This window comes from Peromyscus leucopus, chromosome 22, assembly GCF_004664715.2.
Source record: "Peromyscus leucopus breed LL Stock chromosome 22, UCI_PerLeu_2.1, whole genome shotgun sequence".
NCBI lineage: Eukaryota > Metazoa > Chordata > Mammalia > Rodentia > Cricetidae > Peromyscus > Peromyscus leucopus.
Window position 1 is genome coordinate 2,092,157 of NC_051081.1, and position 19,402 is coordinate 2,111,558.

At 60.4% G+C, this 19,402-nt stretch overlaps 1 protein-coding gene across 1 annotated transcript; it reads left to right on the top strand.

Annotated features, from left to right (window-relative positions):
• Nucleotides 1-2,435: 2,435 nt before the first annotated feature.
• On the top strand, nt 2,436-19,345 carry Tle2 (TLE family member 2, transcriptional corepressor). The gene is given in 22 exon segments (XM_028862783.2): nt 2,436-2,678; nt 2,941-3,043; nt 3,172-3,269; nt 3,606-3,669; nt 3,963-4,007; nt 6,446-6,508; nt 8,777-8,851; nt 8,952-9,031; nt 9,033-9,133; nt 9,346-9,365; nt 10,289-10,399; nt 11,308-11,352; nt 11,561-11,710; nt 13,467-13,605; nt 14,233-14,393; nt 15,150-15,220; nt 15,358-15,607; nt 16,013-16,260; nt 16,337-16,484; nt 17,273-17,423; nt 18,138-18,214; nt 19,109-19,345. Coding segments are annotated over 21 exon segments (2,229 nt in total). The 5' UTR covers nt 2,436-2,678; nt 2,941-3,019; the 3' UTR covers nt 19,217-19,345.
• Nucleotides 19,346-19,402: the final 57 nt, after the last annotated feature.

Here is a 19,402-nt window from a genome sequence, read left to right on the forward strand (position 1 = left end):
AGCAGGTTAGAGCGCGAGGTCCCTGGACGGAAGGGTGCCGCGTGGGGCCGGGCTGCTAGGACTCCCGTGTAAGCGTGGCGGCCACCCGCGCCTGCGGCCCTGACCCCCCAGAGGGGGCTGAGGCCAGCCTGGGGTGCAAACAGGCTTGCCTTGGGGAGACGGCGAGGTTTGGCCCAGGCGATGGCGCAGGCAGAGGAGACACAGGGGTCCCCAGGAGCGTGCCCAGATTTCTGGAGTGTTCCTCGGGTCCCGCCCCATGGCCCGCTTTAGTTCTGAGCCAGGCCCCTGGGGCGGGGGGGTGCGGCTCGTCCTGACAGCCTCGGGAGGGACAGGGCACGGGGACAGAACGACCTGCCAGGGAAAATGATCAGTGAGGAGCAAACCAATCTGGCGGAACCGGGACCGGGGAGTAAGATGACGTGTGCCAGAGCAGCAGGTGGTAGGTTCTCAGGCCGTGGGTCTCGACCCCTTTGAGGTCGCCTACGACCACGGGGAAACACAGATATCCACGTTGCGATTCCTAACAGTGGCAAGATTACAGTTATGAAGCAGCAAGGGAATCGCTTCATGGTTGGGGGTCCCCACAGCATGAGGAACTGTCTTGAAGGTTTGCAGCATCAGGAACATTGAGAACCACTGAGGTAGGAGATGCTTCAGGGGGCCCAGGAGAGGCTCGCGGGGGAAACCTGAGTGGTGGGAGTCGGAAGAATTTCCACTGCAGAAGGGAGTGTGCACGGAACAGAATCTGCAAAGGCCCGGGAACGAAGTACGCCTGGGATGCTGGAGAGCAGTGGTTCAGATATTGACGGTGCTCCACCCCGACCACGCCCCCAGCCCTCACTGGGGATTCTGGGCGGGGCTCCACCCTGACCACGCCCCCAGCCCTCACTGGGGATTCTAGGCGGGGCTCCACCCTGACCACGCCCCAGCCCTCACTGGGATTCTGGGCGGGCTCCACCCTGACCACGCCCCAGCCCTCACTGTGGATTCTGGGCGGGTTCCACCTGACCACGCCCCAGCCCTCACTGGGATTCTGGGTGGGCTCCACCCTGACACGCCCCAGCCCTCACTGGGGAATTCTGGGCGGGGCTCCACCCTGACCACGCCCCAGCCATCACTGGGTTCTGGCGGGCTCCACCCTGACCACGCCCCCAGCCCCCTCACTGGGATTTTCTAGGCAGGGGCTCCAGGGAGTTACCCACTCTCCGAATGCCAACTCCCTGGGTTTTCCTTCCTGTCCCCCCCCCCCCCCGCCCCTGCGGACTTTTAAGGTTGCAGTGTCAGCCTCACTGCGCTCTCTCACACTTGTGGCACCAGTGGCGCCTGTTTGCTCGCCTCTGTCATCGCTTGTCCAAAGTCTTGCTTTGCACACGCAGCTCGTGACCAGCCAGCTGTGATCTTGGCTGGTTATGGCTCATCTCCCAGCGTCTGATCGCAGAGGGCGGCGATCCGTCCTTTCATCCTGGAAGTCCTGGGTCTCAGCTGATGTCCTCCCCCGGAGAGCGCTGCCCAGAGTCTCTCATAAAGGCCCTCGTTCCCTGCAGTTGGCTTAGCTGCCCACAGAGGTCCAAACATTAATATGAAGGGGGGGTCTTCCCCACGATCGCGTTGCCCGCTTTCCCAGTGCATAGCAGTCCACAGTAGCACCGGGCGTATGGTTTTTGATTGACTTAATGATGGGCCAGAGCTGAAGTTTCTTCTCTGTGAAACGGGGTAAGAGCGCTCTTGTTCTGCCAGAGTTGGGAACAAGGGATGGCCCCTGGGAGGGGTTCCCTGGCGACAGGTGGCTTCTCGGCTCTGGGAAACACACTTAAGCTGACGTCAGAGCTGATGGCCCAGGCCTGTCGTCCCAGCTACTGCAGGGACTGAGACCTGAGGATTCCAAACCCAAGTTCTGCGGGGGCCCCTGAGCAAGACGTGTCTCCAAAAGTAAAAGGAGGCTGGGGGCGTGGTTTGGAGCCAGAATCCCCAGTGAGGGGCTGGGGGCGTGGTCAGGGGTGGAGCCCCCCCATGTTCTAGTGCCCAGGTTCGATCCCCAGGGCTGAGGTCTGTGTACTAATTTGAGGTGTCTGGCCCCCTTAGGACCCCCATCTGATAGACCCAGTGGTCTGGTGGCGGCACCAGCATGCAAGTCAAGGGCTCTGTCCTGGTCCTTCACCTCTGATGCTCAGAGAGACCACTCGTGAGGTCCCCACAGCGGGGCAGCACTGGCCGGCGAGCACAGCCGGGGTCTGCCCTTCCTGGGATCGGTGTGTGTCTCCGCTTCGCCTTTGAGGGTGTTCTTCCTTCATGGGGCACCGTGTCGCTGGCTCAGGGAAACCGCTTGCAGCCCCCCAGGGCTCCCGGATTTGCCTAACTTGTTTTTTTTTTTTTTTTCCTCTTTCATCTTTTTTTTTTTTTTTTTTTTGCGTGGGGGTGGGGCGGGGACACTAGGCGCTGACTCAAGCCTCAGTTTCCCCAGCGGGTCTGGGAGCCAAGGAAGCAGACCGGTGCCACCTTAAGGCGGGTCCCGCCCGCGGCTCCCAGCCGAGCCCCGCGGAGGGAGGCGGCTCCACAGCCACCGCGGCCACCGGCCACCAGCGCCGACCCCGGCGGCGGCCCGGACCTGCAGCGGGCGCGGGTTGCAGCTGCCCCCGCCCGCCCGGGCTGGACGAGCGACCGGGGCGAGCTGGCGGGAGGTGGGGCGCAGCGCGGGGTCCGGGTCCCCTGCCCGCGGCAGGCTCTCCCTGGCTGCTCTTTCTTTGCGTGAAAATCCCTCCCCCAGCTCCCGCTTCCCTCTCGGCTTCTCCAGCCTCAGTCTCGCCGCACCCCAGCTCTAGCTTAGCACCCCACATTCTACCCCGGGCTCTGCCCAGCACCCCACATTCTACCCCCAGCTCCACCTCGCACCCCACACTCTACTCCCAGCCTCAGCCTTGCACCCTCAATCCCTCTCCCCAGCTCCACCTCTGCACCCCAGCCACATCCCCAAGCCTCCACGAAGCTGGGGGGCCCCTTCTCCCACCTCTCCATCAGCAGGATGTACCCCCAGGGAAGGCACCCGGTAAGTACGGAGACCCCCATCTCTGGCTGCAGGAGGGGAGGACGAGGGAGGGGACCCCCTGCCCGCTGGTGCCCGGGAACTCACCCCCCACACACACACCCCGTGTCCTTCCCCTCTGTCCCCCTCAGACCCCGCTGCAGTCCGGCCAGCCTTTCAAGTTCTCAGTCCTGGAAATCTGTGACCGGATCAAAGAGGAATTCCAGTTTCTCCAAGCCCAGTACCACAGGTGAAGGGGGCCCCCTGCTCTGGGAACTGGGAGGCCCCCCAGGGGGCGGGGCCTTGGGGAGGGGGCGTGGTCTCCAGGGCAAGGGGCAGGGCTCACTGGGCCGATTGGAGGGCTTCGCGGTGGAGGTGGCGTTCCCCAGGTGAGGTGAGTGGGTTCTGGGAAAGCCTTCCCTGAGGAAGGGTTTGATCCCACCCAGGAGGGTAGGCCTGGGGTCACCAGAGCGGGGGACAGTTTCTAAAGAAGTGGGGGGCAGGCCCCCCCACCTGTCACTGTGGAAACTGACCCACGAGGGGTGTGGCGAGGTGACCCCCTTACTTGTCCAATCTTCCCGTCCAGCCTCAAGCTGGAGTGTGAGAAGCTGGCCAGCGAGAAGACAGAGATGCAGCGGCATTACGTGATGGTAGGGGTCCCCGCCCCGGCTGCCCCTCCTCCTGCTCTCCCTAAAGAGGGAAGCCTGGGGTATCAGGCCCTGTTTCTATGGTGTCCCCCATCCCCGGTCTTGGGGACTGCCTGCTTGTCCGTCTCTCTGAGCCCACCTCTGGCCCACCTTCTGGGGTCCCCTTCTGGGTCCCCATGGGACTCAGGGCTTTCATGTCCTGCCCGGATACTCCCCACTCGCGAGGCTGGGGCAACGCTCCGTGTCCCCGGGGTGGGGCTGGCTGTCCACACTGGCCAATGCTGTCTCCTTTGCAGTACTACGAGATGTCCTACGGCCTCAACATTGAAATGCACAAACAGGTGACCCTCCGGGGACGGGGGTCTGTGGGAAGGTGTGACGCACATCCTCGGGGCAGAGGTCACCCTCAAACATCTCCGGAGGCCTCAGAGGGCCGTCCCAAGGCCAGGGGAAGAGATTTCAGTCTTGTAACAAAAAGTATTCTCAGCATCTAGGGACAGTGGCCTGAGCAGACACAGCAGAGGGAATAGAGTGTCCCCATGGAGAAGGGCCTGGGCTGCAGGCCAAGGAGGTCTGGGAGGCAACTTCCATTCCAGCAGGGACTCCACTGTGGAGCCAGATCTCTGCAGTCGTGTGATAGACCCCTGGGAGCCTGTGATGGACCCCGGGAGCCTGTGATGGACCCGGGAGCCTGTGGTGGACCCCGGGAGCCTGTGTGGACCCCGGGAGCCTGTGATGGACCCCGGGAGCCTGTGGTGGACCCCGGGAGCCTGTGATGGACCCTGGGAGCCAGTGATAGACCCCTGGGAGCCTGTGATGGACCCCGGGAGCCAGTGTGATGGACCCCGGAGCTGGATGGACCTGTGATGGACCCGGGAGCCTGTGATGGACCCGGAGCCTGTGATGGACCCTGGGAGCCTGTGATGGACCCGGGAGCCTGTGATGACCTGGGCTGTGAGGACCTGGAGCCTGTGGTGAACCCTGGGAGCCTGTGGTGGACCTGGGAGCCTGTGGTGGATCCAGGAGCCAGTGGTGGACCCTGGGAGCCTGTGATGGATCCCAGGAGCCTGTGGTGGAACCCGGGAGCCTGTGGTGGACTCCGGGAGCCGGTGGTGGACCCTAGGAGCCTGTGATGGACCCTAGGAGCCTGTGATGGACCCTAGGAGCCTGTGATGGACCCTGGGAGCCTGTGGTGGACCCCGGGGCCGGTGGTGAACCCCAGGAGCCGGTGGTGGATCCCAGGAGTCTGTTGGTGTTCTGTGTGTGTTTCTCATAAGAGTGGCCTGGAGGCCGGGGATGACTGCTCTCTCTGTGCTTGGCTCGCTACTGTGACTCAGCCTGGCTCTGCCTTTTGGATAGGCCACAAGGTTTTGTGTCAGTCTCTGGGTGTTCTGAGATGGTTCTCAGGGTTCTGAGGTAGAGTTCAGAGTTCTGAGCTAGCCCTGAAGGTTCTGAGCTAGCCCTGAAGATTCTGAGCTAGCCCTGAAGATTCTGAGCTAGCTCTGGAGGTTCTGAGCTAGCCCTGAAGGTTCTGAGCTAGCCCTGAAGGTTCTGAGATAGCTCTGGAAGTTCTGAGATAGCTCTGGAGGTTCTGAGATAGCCCTGGAGGTTCTGAGATAGCCCTGGAGGTTCTGAGATAGCCCTGAAGGTTCTGAGATAGCTCTGGAGGTTCTGAGATAGCTCTGGAGGTTCTGAGATAGCCCTGGAGGTTATGAGCTAGCCCTGAAGGTTCTGAGATAGCTCTGGAGGTTCTGAGCTAGCCCTGGAGGTTATGAGCTAGCCCTGAAGATTCTGAGATAGCTCTGGAGGTTCTGAGCTAGCCCTGAAGGTTCTGAGCTAGCCCTGAAGGTTCTGAGCTAGCTCTGGAGGTTCTGAGCTAGCCCTGAAGGTTCTGAGCTAGCCCTGAAGGTTCTGAGATAGCTCTGGAAGTTCTGAGATAGCTCTGGAGGTTCTGAGATAGCCCTGGAGGTTCTGAGATAGCCCTGGAGGTTCTGAGATAGCCCTGGAGGTTCTGAGATAGCACTCCAGGTTGTAAGGTTAACCCTGTGAGCTTCTGAGGCCCCACTGAGTGGCGCTGGGGTTCTGAGATGTACTCTCCATTGTGAAGATTGACCCCAGAGGTCCATAGCCAACCCTGGGTCCCCAGAGTGGCCAGTGACTTTGGGGGTCCTGAGGGTTCAGAGACCCGTGGATGAATGGATTCATAGGCTCTGCCCCCGAGGACCTAAGATTCCATGGCAGAGCCCCACCCTGGGCTCGCTGTGTCGATGCAGAGTGGACTAGGCGTGGGATGCACTGGGGGGCGGCCTGCTGGGTTTCTGTGGGTCTCGGTGCTGATGTGGGCAGCAGGAAGGCTGGTCCCCTGGTCCGTGCAGGAAGCGCCCTTCCCCGGTGAAGGACACGGGCAGGTCTGGTGGGGGACAAGAGGCAACCACAGAACACACACACACACACAACACACACACACACACACACACACACACACACACACCCCTGCCTCCGAAGACTTGAGGAGAGCTGGGGCGCTGCAGCTGGGCACACACACCCGGGCTCAGTGACCGCCGTGCCTCCGAGATCTGTCCGTCTAAGTCCCGCACTTCTGAGGGCTTCACGGGGGTGGAGGCGGGCGTCTCTGACTTGCAAGACCACAGCCTCCATTTCCCCATGGCATCAGGAGGCCAGGACTGCCCGGTCAGTCAGCTTCGCACATGCTCAGGGCACTGGGGGTCGGGGTGGTGGAGGGGGCTGTTCCCTCCAATCCCGACCGTCTTGTCGCTAGGCTGAAATTGTGAAACGGCTCAGTGCGATCTGCGCCCAGATGGTCCCGTTCCTCACACAGGAGGTGAGTGCGGCTGTGCAGAGGGTGGGGAAGGGACAGGGCGGGTGTCCTGGGCCCTGTGGAAACGGAGGTCACGCTGACGGGGGGCGGGGCCCGAGGACCCTGGCTGACGGTGCAGACTAGGGACTTTCTGCTCATGTGTCTGCATGCGCGTGCATGAGGAGGCCGGAGGTCAACTTCCGTGTCCTTCCTCAGGTACCATCCACCTGCACTTGCTTTTATTACAATTTTGTGTATTTATTTAACTTTGTGTCTGGGTGTTTTGCATGCATTCATGTCTGTGTACCGTGACCATGCAGTACCTGCAGAGGCCGGAAGGGGGCGTCTGGTTCCCCTGGAGCTGGAGTCACAGGCGCTTGTGAGCTGCCTTGTTGGGGCTGGGAACCGAACCCGGGTCCTCTGTGGGAGCAGCCCGTTCGTTAACCACTGGGCAAACCCACTATTTATTTTTTGGGAGGGGGTGCATGGGCCACAGCACACATGTGGAGGTCAGAGGCCAACTTTCGGGAGTGGGTCGTCCCCTCATACCATGTGGTTTCTAAGGATTAAACGAAGGTGGTAGGGCTTGGCTGCAATCATCTCCCCTGCTGAGCCATCTTGCCCCACCCTACCCCCTTTTAATAGACAGGGACTCCGACGGGCCTGGGAATTGCCAAGTTGGGGATGCTGTGGGATCAGTGAGCCCCGGGGTCTTCCTGTCTCCTCACTGGTGCTGGAATTACAGGCGCACCCCACACTCCACAGGGGCTCTTGGGGAATCGAACTCAGGTCCTCATGGTTGCACGACAAGCACTTTACTGACTCAGTCATTTCTCTAACCCTGGCTCTCTGCTCTGGATGGTTAGCTAGGGTACACCTGTACCCCACGGCTCCCAGGCCGTGAGACCGTGCGCTGTGTGACCTTAGGCAGGATGCACGCCTCTCTGTGCTTACCTCCTGCTTAGGGTATCTATCCTAAGGGTTAGGTGAGCACTTCCGGGCCTATTCCTTACTGAAGGATGCTCTGTGGGATGGGCGGCACACAGGCCACGCTGCAGGTCCCCACTCCCAAGTTAGCAGATCCAGGGCCGGGATGTGGGGCGTGGGGAGAGAACGGGGAACCCCGCTTCAGACCGCAGAGTCGGGAAGTTCCGGGATAGGGGGTGCGGTGGGGCGGGGGGAAGGCCGCCCAGCCGTGCGCTTGAAATGGTTCCGAAGAGTAAGGATTTGTGAGGTGTTCTCAGTACAGTGACTTTGAACACAGAGTCGGTGCGGAGAGAGGGGACCTGGGTAAAGAGCTCAGGGAACCGTCAGGAAGCTCTGTGGCCCTGTGAGCAGCTCCCCAGTCCTGCCGACTGCAGGACCTGGCCATTGGAGGTGTTCCTCCAGAGACGTGAGAGCAGGGTACGCAGCCAGCGTCCTCAGCTTTCCTCTGGGGGACCTACCGCCGCTCCCCCGAGGGTGGGCAAAGGTCTCCTCACAGAGGGGCCGCCAGCCATGCGTGCTCACGTGTATTGCACTCATCCGTATTTAACGATGCAGTGCTGGGGATGAACATGCAGAGTGGGTACGCTCCTGAACTGCATGCCCAGACCTAGGCTGCCCATTCTGGGGTGGGTGCTTGGTATATGGGAACTTGGTATGTGGGTACTTAGTACATGAGTACTTGGTACATGGATGCTTGGTATTTGGGTACCCGGTATGTGGGTGCTTAGCATGTGGGCGCTTGGTATACTGGTGTTTTGTGCGTGGGTGCTTGTTTATGCAGATATCTGTGGGGGTGTGGCCGGCACCCTGAGGAGGCTGGGAGGATGCCAGCAGCCCTCAGGGGCTGGAACCGGCTGGAACCGGCCCCAGCCAGACTCTGGACGTCAGTCAAGGTGTATTCCTGTATTTGTTTCTTTTGTAATGGAAGCTGGGTGACTCTGGTCATTCCAGCGCTTGGGAGGCCGAGGCAGGAGGATTGCTGGGAGTTTGAGACCTGACTAGGCTGATCATGAGACGGAAAACAACCAGAGAGGGGCCGGGAAGGTGGCTCAGTGGATAAAGCTCTTGCAACACAAGAATGAGGACCTGAGTTCAAATCCCCAGCACCTGGGAGGAGCCAGGCACGGGGGACAGGGGGACCCTGGGCTGTGATGTGAGACCTGGACTCACAACAAGGTGGGGGACAGCCAATACCCGCCTCTGCCCCCACAATGCGCGCGAGAGAGCTAGGGGCAGAGACAGACAGACAGACAGACAGACAGGCAGGCAGGCTGGGCCTCCGCTCAGCGCCCCCTTCGCCCGCAGCATCAGCAGCAGGTTCTCCAGGCCGTGGACCGAGCCAAGCAGGTGACCGTGGGGGAACTGAACAGCCTCCTGGGGGTGAGTCACCCCAGCCCACCGCCTCGGGGACGCCCCACTCGCCCTCTGCGCGCCCCTGCCCGCGCCCCCTGCGCCCCCTGGCCATCCTCTCCCCCTTCAGCAGCAGAATCAGCTGCAGCCGCTGTCGCACGCGCCCCCCGCACCTCTCACCCCGCGCCCAGCCGGCCTGGTGGGCGCGGGGCTCGGGGCTGCTGGCCCTGTCCGGGGCGCTGGCTGCGCAGGCCCAGCTGGCGGCGGCGGCCAAGGAAGACCGCGTGGGTGTGGACGCGGAGGGGTCCAGAGGTGAGTGGGTGGCCCCGGGTGGCGCGGGCCTCCCGGGACCGTGGCCGGGAGGATAAGGGGTAGCAGGGGTTTCCTGCTGTGTGCCCTTGGGACACCACTAACCCTCTCTGGGCGTCTCCCTGGGGGGGTTCTGAGCTGGGAAGGAGCTGTTCTGTACACCATGGTGTCTAACCCCGAATTCTGTTTTCTCTCGGCTTCCTGCCATCCGCCAGTGGACAGAGCGGCGAGCAGGGTGAGTTCACGTGAGCTGGCTGTGGCGGCTGTTGGGGGGCGGGTGCCCGGGACCACGCTAGAGCCTCCCCACCTGGTGTACGGGGTGCTGGGGCTGGATCCAGGGCCTGGTGAAGACGGGGTTAGAACTGTGTCCCACAGAGCCAGCCGTGATTTGATTAATTCCAGGCACGGCCTCGCTTTGTAGCCCACGCTGAGCCCTCTGCCTCGGTTCCTCCAGTTCCGCTGTAATCGCTGTGCCGCAGTAAGACCGGCCAGGGTCCTCACGCTGGCACACTCCTTGCTTGGCTCAGGCTTTGTTTGAGGGTTCGCATCCCCCAATCTCAAGTGGTTGGCTATGGGTGTTTGATGGATTACAAGTCCCACTGTGATGCATTTTCATGGGACTCAGTTTCCCCATCTGTACAGAGCCATAGCACTGGGGCTGAGGTAGGGTAGATTTCCCCACCTAGAATCCCCAGTGAGGGTTTGGGGGCGTGGTCAGGTGGAGCCCCGCCTAGAATCCCCAGTGAGGGGCTGGGGGCGTGGTCAGGTGGAGCCCCGCCTAGAATCCACAGTGAGGGGCTGGGGGCGTGGTCAGGGTGGAGCCCGCCAGAATCCCCAGTGAGGTGCTGGGGGCGTGGTCAGGGTGGAGCCCCGCCCAGAATCCCCCAGTGAGGGCTGGGGGCGTGGTCAGGGTGGAGCCCCACCTAGAATCCCCAGTGAGGGCTGGGCGTGTCAGGGTGGAGCCCGCCCAGAATCCCCCAGTGAGGGCTGGGGGCGTGGTCAGGGTGGAGCCCCGCCTAGAATCCCCAGTGAGGGCTGGGGGCCGGGTCAGGGTGGAGCCCCGCCCAGAATCCCCAGTGAGGGCACTCAGTGTTCGCTGGACAAGGATGTAGTCTGAGAACCACCTTACACCCTTTACCCCTTCCTGCCTCCCTGCAGAGTGCGTCCCCCTCCCCTCCGGAGAGTCTGGTGGAAGAGGAGCATCCTAGCAGCCGAGGTGGCAATGGGAAGCAGCAGAGAGCAGAAGACAAGGATCTCTCAGGACCTTATGTGAGTTCGGGAGAGAGAAGCAGAAACTGGGGTAGACAGAGATGGACCTGAATTCCCCCCTGAGCAGATCCTTGGGAAGTGTGTCCATGAGGCTCGCTCTATAGCCTTCTGTAGCCTCCTTTGTTTGTGGAGCACCTGCCAATCAAAAGACACTTTGTCCTACCAGGCTTCATGGCTAAGTGTCTGTAGCCAAGGGGACATGCAGCTGTTCTGATATATTTCTACCGGGAGCTGCTGCGGGTATTGCTCAGAGGTAGAGCACCTGCCTAGAATCCCCAGTGAGGGGCTGGGGGAGTGGTCAGGGTGGAGCCCCGCCCAGAATTCCCCAGTGAGGGGCTGGGGGCGTGGTCAGGGTGGAGCCCCGCCCAGAACCCCCAGTGAGGGGCTGGGGGCGTGGTCAGGGTGGAGCCCTGCCTAGAATCCCCCAGTGAGGGTATAGGGGCGTGGCTTAGGGACGGAAGGCTTCTAGGAGACCCTAGGCGCCACCCTCAGCAGCACAAGGGGTGTGAGCTTGGGAGGGAAGCCAGAGACCGCAGTTCTGGAGACTGCGGTTCAGGTTGCACCCTTGGCTCCTCCCCGGGTATCCAAGAGTGATCTGTCCTGCCGTCGGGGTCAGGAGAGGCGTTTCCAGCCTCTGGGGATGAAGGTGGGAGCTGGTGTTCCTCCAGAGGGCGGTGGGGGCCGGAGAAGGTCGCAGAGCAGAGGTTGAAGGGAGGCTTCCTGGGCGCCCCTGGTCAGGCCCCCCGAGGGCAGCGAGGCCGGGTGCAGGGGAGGTGGTGGGCAGAGGTGGACAGGCAGACCTGCCTGAGAGATGTGGTGTGTGGAGTTGAGGCGGGAAGAGGGCTGGGCATGGTGTGGAGGCAGGGGCATGACGGGCTGTGTGCCCCCTGTTTCTCCCCACCCCCCAGGAAAGTGATGAAGACAAAAGCGATTATAACCTGGTGGTGGATGAGGTGAGACGCTGGGGTTGAGCAAGGGGGACACTGGAGCCCACAGCGGAAGGGGCCACCCCCTTCCCTGGCCTCAGACTCCCAGGAGTGAGGCTGAGCCCCTCCCCTTACAGAGGCTGCCCGGTCGGTCCCCCGTGAGTGGGGCGCTGCGTGGCGGCCGTGGGAGTCTGCTTCACCCACTCCCCGCTCAGCGTCACCTTCTTGAATTCAGGACCAGCCCTCAGAGCCGCCCAGCCCTGCGGCCACCCCCTGTGGGAAGGCGCCCCTCTGCATTCCTGCCCGCAGGGACCTGGCGGACAGCCCAGCCTCTTTGGCCTCCAGCTTGGGCTCACCACTGCCCAGAAGCAAAGACCTAGCCCTGGTACGGAAGAGGGGTGGGGAGGCGTGAAACTCATTTTATTTATCCTGGGGTGGCCTGGAAACAGACAGAGTGCCATGAGCAGATCAGCCAGGCTAGGGGAGTCGAGATTTTCCCATTCGTTTTCGTTTGTGGGTTTTCTTGTTTGGTTTTGGTTTTGGTTTGTTTCTGAGACAATATTTCTTGGCTGCCGACTCTTCACATCGTCTAGGATGGCATTGGATTCCCGGTCCTCCTGTCTGAGGCGGGACAGGTGCTCACCACACCTGACTTTGTTCTTGATTCTTTGGGCCCCTCGTTTTTTGTTTTTGTTTTTTTACAAGACTCTGCAGGGTCTCAAGGAAACATTTTAAAATCAACTTGGTGGCCAAGCTGGACGAAGAAACAGGACCCAGCTGGGTCACTCACTTCCTGCAATGTCGGGCACCCCCCCACCCCAGTACTGGGTCCTGGCTGCTCTGAGTGCCCCTGGAATTCAGCAGAGGCCTCCCCTCCCCCACCCAGACGTCCCCGGAAGTCCGGGCTACCTTCGGGGGTCTTGCCCAGACCCTCTGCTCTCTATTTTACCCAGGGCTAGACAGGGTCTGTGTCTAGGCCTTCCAGCCCCTGCAGGTTGCCATGGCAACCGCCAGCCATTGTGGGCTCCTAATGTGTGTGTTACCTAATCCTCTCCCCACTCAGGGAGACCTTAGGGGTGCAGGGCAGCTCTAGCTGGCTGGAGAAGCCCCCAAGGGCGTCCCTCAGCCCACCAGGGTCACTTCTGTCACCAGGGTCACCAGAGGATCCGGAGTCCAAAGTCATCTTCCTCTGTAGGTGGTCAGCTCAGGGCTAGCCTCGGCTACCCAAGCCGGGTCTCCAAAACACGTCTCCAAACAGAGGAGGCCTGGCTGGCGGCGGCAGCCGCCATCAAGTCTCCCCTCCCGGCCCTAGGGACAGAGAAGGACAATGTGGCCCAAGTGGGTCTGAGGACCTCTGAGGTCAAAGGGCCCACTGCTCTGGCAGTCTATCAGTTTCTTTGGTTTTTGAGACATGGTCTTACTATGTACCCGAGGCTGGCCTCCAACTCACAGAGATCCCCCTGCCTCTGCTGTGGAGCGCTGAGATTAAAGTTGTGCACCATCACATATTGCCCAGCTTCTAAGTTAAAACTTTTTGGTTTTGTTTTTTTTTTGTGTGGTTTTTTTTTTTTTTTGTTGTTGTTGTTGTTGTTTTTGTTTTGTTTTGGTTTTTCGAGACAGGGTTTCTCTGTGTAGCTTTGCGCCTTTCCTGGAACTCACTCTGTAGACCAGGCTGGCCTCGAACTCACAGAGATCCGCCTGCCTCTGCCTCCCGAGTGCTGGGATTAAAGGTGTGCGCCACCACCAACCAGTGAACATTTTTAGAAAAAAATTTGTGTGTGTGTACACAAGTGCCATAGTGCACACGTGGAGGTCAGAGGTCAGCTCTGGGGAGTCAATTCTCTACCATGTGGGTTTTAGGGATCGAACACAGATGTCAGGCTTGGCCACAGTCACCCTTATCTGCTGGGCCATCTTGCCAGCCCAGTCGCCTCTGACTTTGTCACTGTCTCTGGGGAGCACATTGCTGTCCCCAAGAGTTCCCACCTCTCTGCATGCACCCTCTACCACGAACCCCATTCACACCCACACTCCCGGGGTGTGCTCACTGAGTGCCTGAGAGGCAAGCTGGTCCCCGCCCACTCCCCTCCTTGGCGTCAGAGTGGCCCCTGCAGTGACTAGTGACCCTTTGTTCTCCACAGAATGATCTCCCCACAGGGACTCCTGCCTCCAGGTCATGTGGTCCCTCTCCACCCCAGGACGCATCCACCCCAGGGCCCAGCTCCGCGGGTCACCTCTGTCAGCTGGCGGCTCAGCCAGCGCCGTCCACAGACAGCATTGGTGAGTCCCCGCCTGCCCGGCTTACCTCTGTCCCAGAGGGACCCTCCAAAGTAGAAAGGATGCGGTGGTGGCGCACGCCTTTAATCTCAGCACTTGGGAGGCAGAAGCAGGAAGATCTCTGTGAGTTGGAGGCCAGCCTGGGCTACAGAGTGAGTTACAGGACAGCCTGGCTACACAATGAGACCCTGTCTGAAAAAAACAAAACAAAACAAAATAACAACACCCCCCCCCCAAAAAAAAAAAAACCCTCAAAAAACCAAGAAGAAAAAAGTGAAGAAAAGACAGAGAGGTTGACGGTTGGACCCCAGATCCCAGATTTACCACCTGGAACGTCTTATAAACCCAGCCAGGTGCTGACTCGCTCTGGGCCTTCGTTTTCTTGTCTTGGCTACTTACTGCTCAGGCTAGGAAACTGAAGCCCTGGGAGACAAACTGACCCCCCACTTAATGACACAAGCCTGGGCCAGCAGCAGCTGGGCGACCTCAGGCTAGACACCCGATCCTTCGGAGCCTTGGTTTCTCCTCCCGAGTCTGGGTTTTTGAAGGCTGTGTGGGAGTTCATCAGCTGACGGACATGGGGAATGGGATTTGGGTGTCTGAATGTGTGTCCTGGCCCTTCTCACTCAGCCCTGAGGAGCCCCCTGACCCTGTCCAGCCCCTTCACCTCGTCCTTCAGCCTGGGCTCCCACGGCACCCTCAACGGGGACCTCTCCATGCCCGGCTCCTATGTCAGCCTTCACCTGTCCCCCCAGGTCAGCAGCTCTGTCGTGTACGGACGCTCACCCCTGGTGAGTCCTCGGGGTACAGACTACCAGGATGGTCAGCAGAGCCTGGGGATCTCTGGGGGCGGGGGGGGGGTAGAGGGAGAAGCCTGCTTCATCCAGAGAAGCCGGAATTAGTAAAGAGAGGAGCTGAGCCTGGGACTCGGTGGTAGAGTGCATGCCTGGCACCGGCGAAGCCCTGGGCACCGTTTCCGGTGCCGCTTAACTGGGCGTGTGGCGCATGGTGCGTGCCTGTCACCCCAGCCCTGGGGAGCCGAAGGCTGGCGGATCAGGAGTTCAAAGCCAGCTCATGACACATAAGTCTGTTTCAGCAGTCGGGAGGCAGAGGCAGGAGGATCTCTGTGAGTTCAAGGCCAGCCTGGGCTCCAGAGCGAGATCCAGGACAGCCAGGGCTACACAGAGAATCCCTGTCTTGAAAAAAGCAAACAAAGCAAAGCAAAACAAAACAACAACGAAAAAAACCAAAACAAAATAAAAAAAAAATAAATAAATAAAGAAGGGGAAACAGGAGGCCTGGTCCAGCCTGTACGCGGGAAGATGATCTGAGCCTCACCCAGGTTAGCTCGTGTAAAAGGGAATGAGGCTGGGTTAAAAAGCCTGGCCTGGGAGGTTATTTAAAAAGCCCAGTAGCAGCAAGCTTGCAAGTGTTTCTGCTTGCTTGGGGAGGGGCTGAGGAGCTGAGGGGCAGATGGGTGTGGGATGGGACCTAGGTGAGGGGGTGCCGGCGCCCCTGCCTTGGGTCACGTCTCTGGCCTCTGGCAGATGGCATTTGAGTCACACCCGCATCTCCGAGGCTCGTCCATCTCCTTGCCTGGCATCCCCGGGGCGAAGCCGTGAGTAGCACGTGGGCTGCGCTATCTCCAGGGTGTGTGTGGGGCATGGGTCCCTGTCTTCCTGGGGACACACTGGCAGCTCGGGCACCTGTGCTGGAGTGGGGTGGGCCTCCCACCCGTGTCCGCGACCTCCTCAGGGCCTACTCCTTCCACGTGTCTGCGGACGGCCAGATGCAGCCTGTGCCCTTCCCATCGGATGCGTTGGTGGGCACCGGCATCCCCCGGCACGCGCGGCAGCTGCACACGCTGGCCCACGGCGAGGTGGTGTGCGCCGTCACCATCAGTGGCTCCACGCAGCACGTGTACACGGGCGGCAAAGGCTGCGTGAAGGTGTGGGACGTGGGCCAGCCGGGGAGCAAGACACCAGTGGCTCAGCTGGATTGCCTGGTGAGGGCGGGGCCTGCGGGGCTGGGCGGGGTCGGTGGAGTCAGGGCGGGGTCTGTGAGGCCGGGGCGGGGTTCGTAGGACTGCGTTAGGCGGAGTTTGCAGGACTGGGCGGGGTCTGTGGGGCCAGGGCGGGGCCTGTGGGGTTAGGCGGAGTTTGCAGGACTGGGCGGGGTCTGTAGGGCCAGGGCGGGGCCTGTGAGGCCATGGCGGGGTCTGTGGGGCCAGGGCGGGGCCTGTGGGGTTAGGCGGAGTTTGCAGGACTGGGCGGAGTTTGCAGCACTGGGCGGGGCCTGTAGGGCCAGGGAGGGGCCTGTAGGGCCAGGGCGGGGCCTACAGTAAAGGTAGAGGCCTGTGGAAACCTGCCGCGGCCCCAACCCTGCCCTGGCTTGCTTCTCACTGCGGCAGAACCGCGACAACTACATCCGCTCCTGCAAGCTGCTGCCCGACGGGCAGAGTCTGATTGTGGGCGGCGAAGCCAGCACCCTGTCCATCTGGGACCTGGCAGCACCCACGCCGCGCATCAAGGCGGAGCTGACCTCGTCCGCCCCGGCCTGCTATGCGCTGGCCGTCAGCCCCGACGCCAAGGTCTGCTTCTCCTGCTGCAGCGATGGCAACATCGTGGTCTGGGACCTGCAGAACCAGGCTATGGTCAGGTGTGTGCGGCGGCCGGGGACGCGCTAGGGGACACACAGGTGGATGCGGACATGGACGCCTGCCCTCCACCCACAGGCAGTTCCAGGGCCACACGGACGGGGCCAGCTGCATAGACATCTCGGACTACGGGACCCGGCTGTGGACTGGGGGCCTGGACAACACTGTGCGCTGCTGGGACCTGCGTGAGGGCCGCCAGCTTCAGCAACACGACTTCAGCTCCCAGGTGCGCCCGAAATCCCATCTCCCGCAGGGTCCCCACACCCCCCCCCCGTCCGGAGAGGATAGGACACGGGGTCAGTGGAGAGGGCTGGGTAGGTAAAGCGTTTGTCTGGCATGAGGACTTGAGTTCAAATCCACATGAAAAGCCAGACGTGGGGCTGGAGAGACGGCTCAGCGACTAAGAGCACTGGCTGCTCTTCCAGAGGACTTGGGTTCAATTCCCAGCGCCCACATGGCAGCTCACAACTGTAACTCCAAGATCTGACACCTTCACAGACATACATGCAGGCAAAACACCAGTGCACATTAAAAAAAAAAAAAAAAAAAAAAGGCCAGGCGTAATGGTACCTGCTTGTAACCCTGGCATGTGGAGACAGGGGATCCCGGGGCTGGCTGGAGGGCCAGAGGTTCAGTGAGAGACCCTGCCTCAAACACAAGGTGTGGTGGTACATGTTTTCACGTCTTTAACCCTGGCACTGGGAGGCAGAGGCAGGAGGATCTCTGTGAGTTCAGCCTGGTCTACGGAGTGAGTTCCAGCATGGCCAGAGCTGCATAGGGAGACCCTGTCTCAAAAATCCAAAATAGTTCCAAAGCAAAGAGCGACTTACTGCAGTGTGGTCCCCCCCCCCCCCCCGCCCCCAAACACACACTCAGAAGCGGGCCTTGTAGGCCGGGCTCAGCCCCGGGCCCTGAGCAGCTCCCTCTGCGCAGAATCCCGCGGTTCCATGTGCTAAGGACGATGCGACCCCCGCCGGCAGCGGCGTGGCCTCACTGCTCCCTCTCTTGCCCCAGATTTTCTCGCTGGGCCACTGCCCCAACCAGGACTGGCTGGCCGTCGGGATGGAGAGCAGTCACGTGGAGGTGCTGCACGTTCGCAAACCTGAGAAGTACCAGCTACGCCTGCACGAGAGCTGCGTGCTGTCACTCAAATTCGCCTCCTGTGGTACAGGCCCGGGAGACCCCGTGGGGCCGTAAAGGGAGGGGGGCGGGGCGCCCCAAAATGGCTCGAGTTAGGAAGGCAACCATTTGCCCAGGCCTGTCCACCCAGCCACTTACTGAGGTCAAAGCCGGTTTAGGTAAATGCCCAGACACACAGATGTCTCAAAATAAAAGGATGGAGAGGTGGCTACCAGGTGAGGTAGCCACGCCTTTGATCCCAGCACTGAGGAGGCAGAGGCAGGCGGATCTCTGTGAATTCGAGGCCAGCCTGGTCTACAGAGTGAGATCCAGGACAGGCACCAAAAACACACAGAGAAACCCTGTCTCAAAAGACAAAAACAAAACAAACAAACAAAAAACTACTGAAGTCATTCCATGTTGACCTCTGACCTCCACACACCAAAGATGAAAGTGTTTTAAAAACATGTTTCCCTCATGCTAGCTGCCAGTACAAAAAGACTCAGCCAATTGTTTTTGGGACAAGGTATTCCCTGGAAGTCTGGGTTGCCTTCAAACTCACAGCAACCCTCCTGCCTCAGCCTCCCCCATCCTCGGCTTCTCTGACTCAAGGAGCAGTGGTTTGGGGTTTGACTGGCAGCTGGCAGCTTTTTGACATTGCAGAGTAGCGGGCTGGGGCGGAGTTTCAAAGAGCCCAGGAGCAGAGGCCCCGACCCGGGAGGCCCTGGTCCATCTCGGCCACTCTTCTGTCCCTCCCTAGGACGCTGGTTTGTGAGCACAGGCAAAGACAACTTGCTCAACGCCTGGAGGACGCCCTACGGGGCCAGCATTTTTCAGGTACCCACAGTCCCCAGCTGGTGGCCACCGCTGGAGTCTTGTGTCCTGGACATTTCCTGTTGTGGAGCCCCCCACACTTCAGGTTCCATTCTGAGCACAATGTCCCTGGGGTCCATGCTGCTCCAAGGGTCGGAGTGCTCCAGTTCATGGCCGAGTGTGTGTCCTGGAAGTGAATGGACCATGCCGAGTGCGCTGAGGGCTTTTCATCCACTTCAGCGACAGTGGGTGACTCCCACCACAGCGCACATCTGTTTCCCTCTGGATGACTGCCATTTCATTATTTCATTACATGAAGTTAAATCTGAAAAAGGGCCTCACAGCCCTCAGTCACCCGAGGGTGGGCATGTGTGATGCTGTGGATGGAGCCAGGGCTTCACGGGTGCTGGGTGAACACTACCCCCAGTCAGCCCCGAGCCTCGACAGCAGCTTCTACTAAGTCTGGAACGTGTGAATGCAACATAGCCATCTTCCAAATTTCCCACATTCCCCAGCAACCTCCAATCCTGAGTAGTACTGTTCTCTTTTGAGTTAGTGATGTGGAAACCCTTTATATCAACCCTTCCCATGTCAGGATACCACTGACCCCTTGACTATGGTGACAAAGATCCGTGATCCCAGCACTTGGGTGGGACAGAGGCGTGGCTGGTTTGAGGCCAGTCTGGTCTACAGAGTGAGACTTGGAAGGGAAGTCCGGTGGTTGTAAATGTGTGCTTCGGTGTCCTCAAGCCCGCTGAAGTCGGGCCACGAAGAGTCCTGTCACGCTCGCCCCCAGCTAGAGGGTGCTGGCCATGCCCACATCCATCAGCCTTTACTGTCCCCAAGCGCCATGCTTCTGGCTTGTGAACTTCATGGCGGCCATGTGGCTGCCCCTCACCTCTCCTTTCTCTGTCCCAGTCCAAAGAGTCATCTTCTGTGTTGAGCTGCGACATCTCCAGGAATAACAAATACATCGTGACAGGCTCAGGGGACAAGAAGGCCACCGTGTACGAGGTGGTGTACTGAGCCCATCTGCCTGCATCCCCAGGTCACCTGCCTGAGGACGGCCACTGTCCACTCTGCTCATACCCCGGTTCCCTTCCTCCTGGCTGGGTGGGGCTGGAGGCCCTGGGGAAATATAACTGTATTTATCGACTTGCTTTCCTTTTGTGTGTGCGTCAAGTGTGCGGAGGCTGGGCCAGCTGGGTGTCA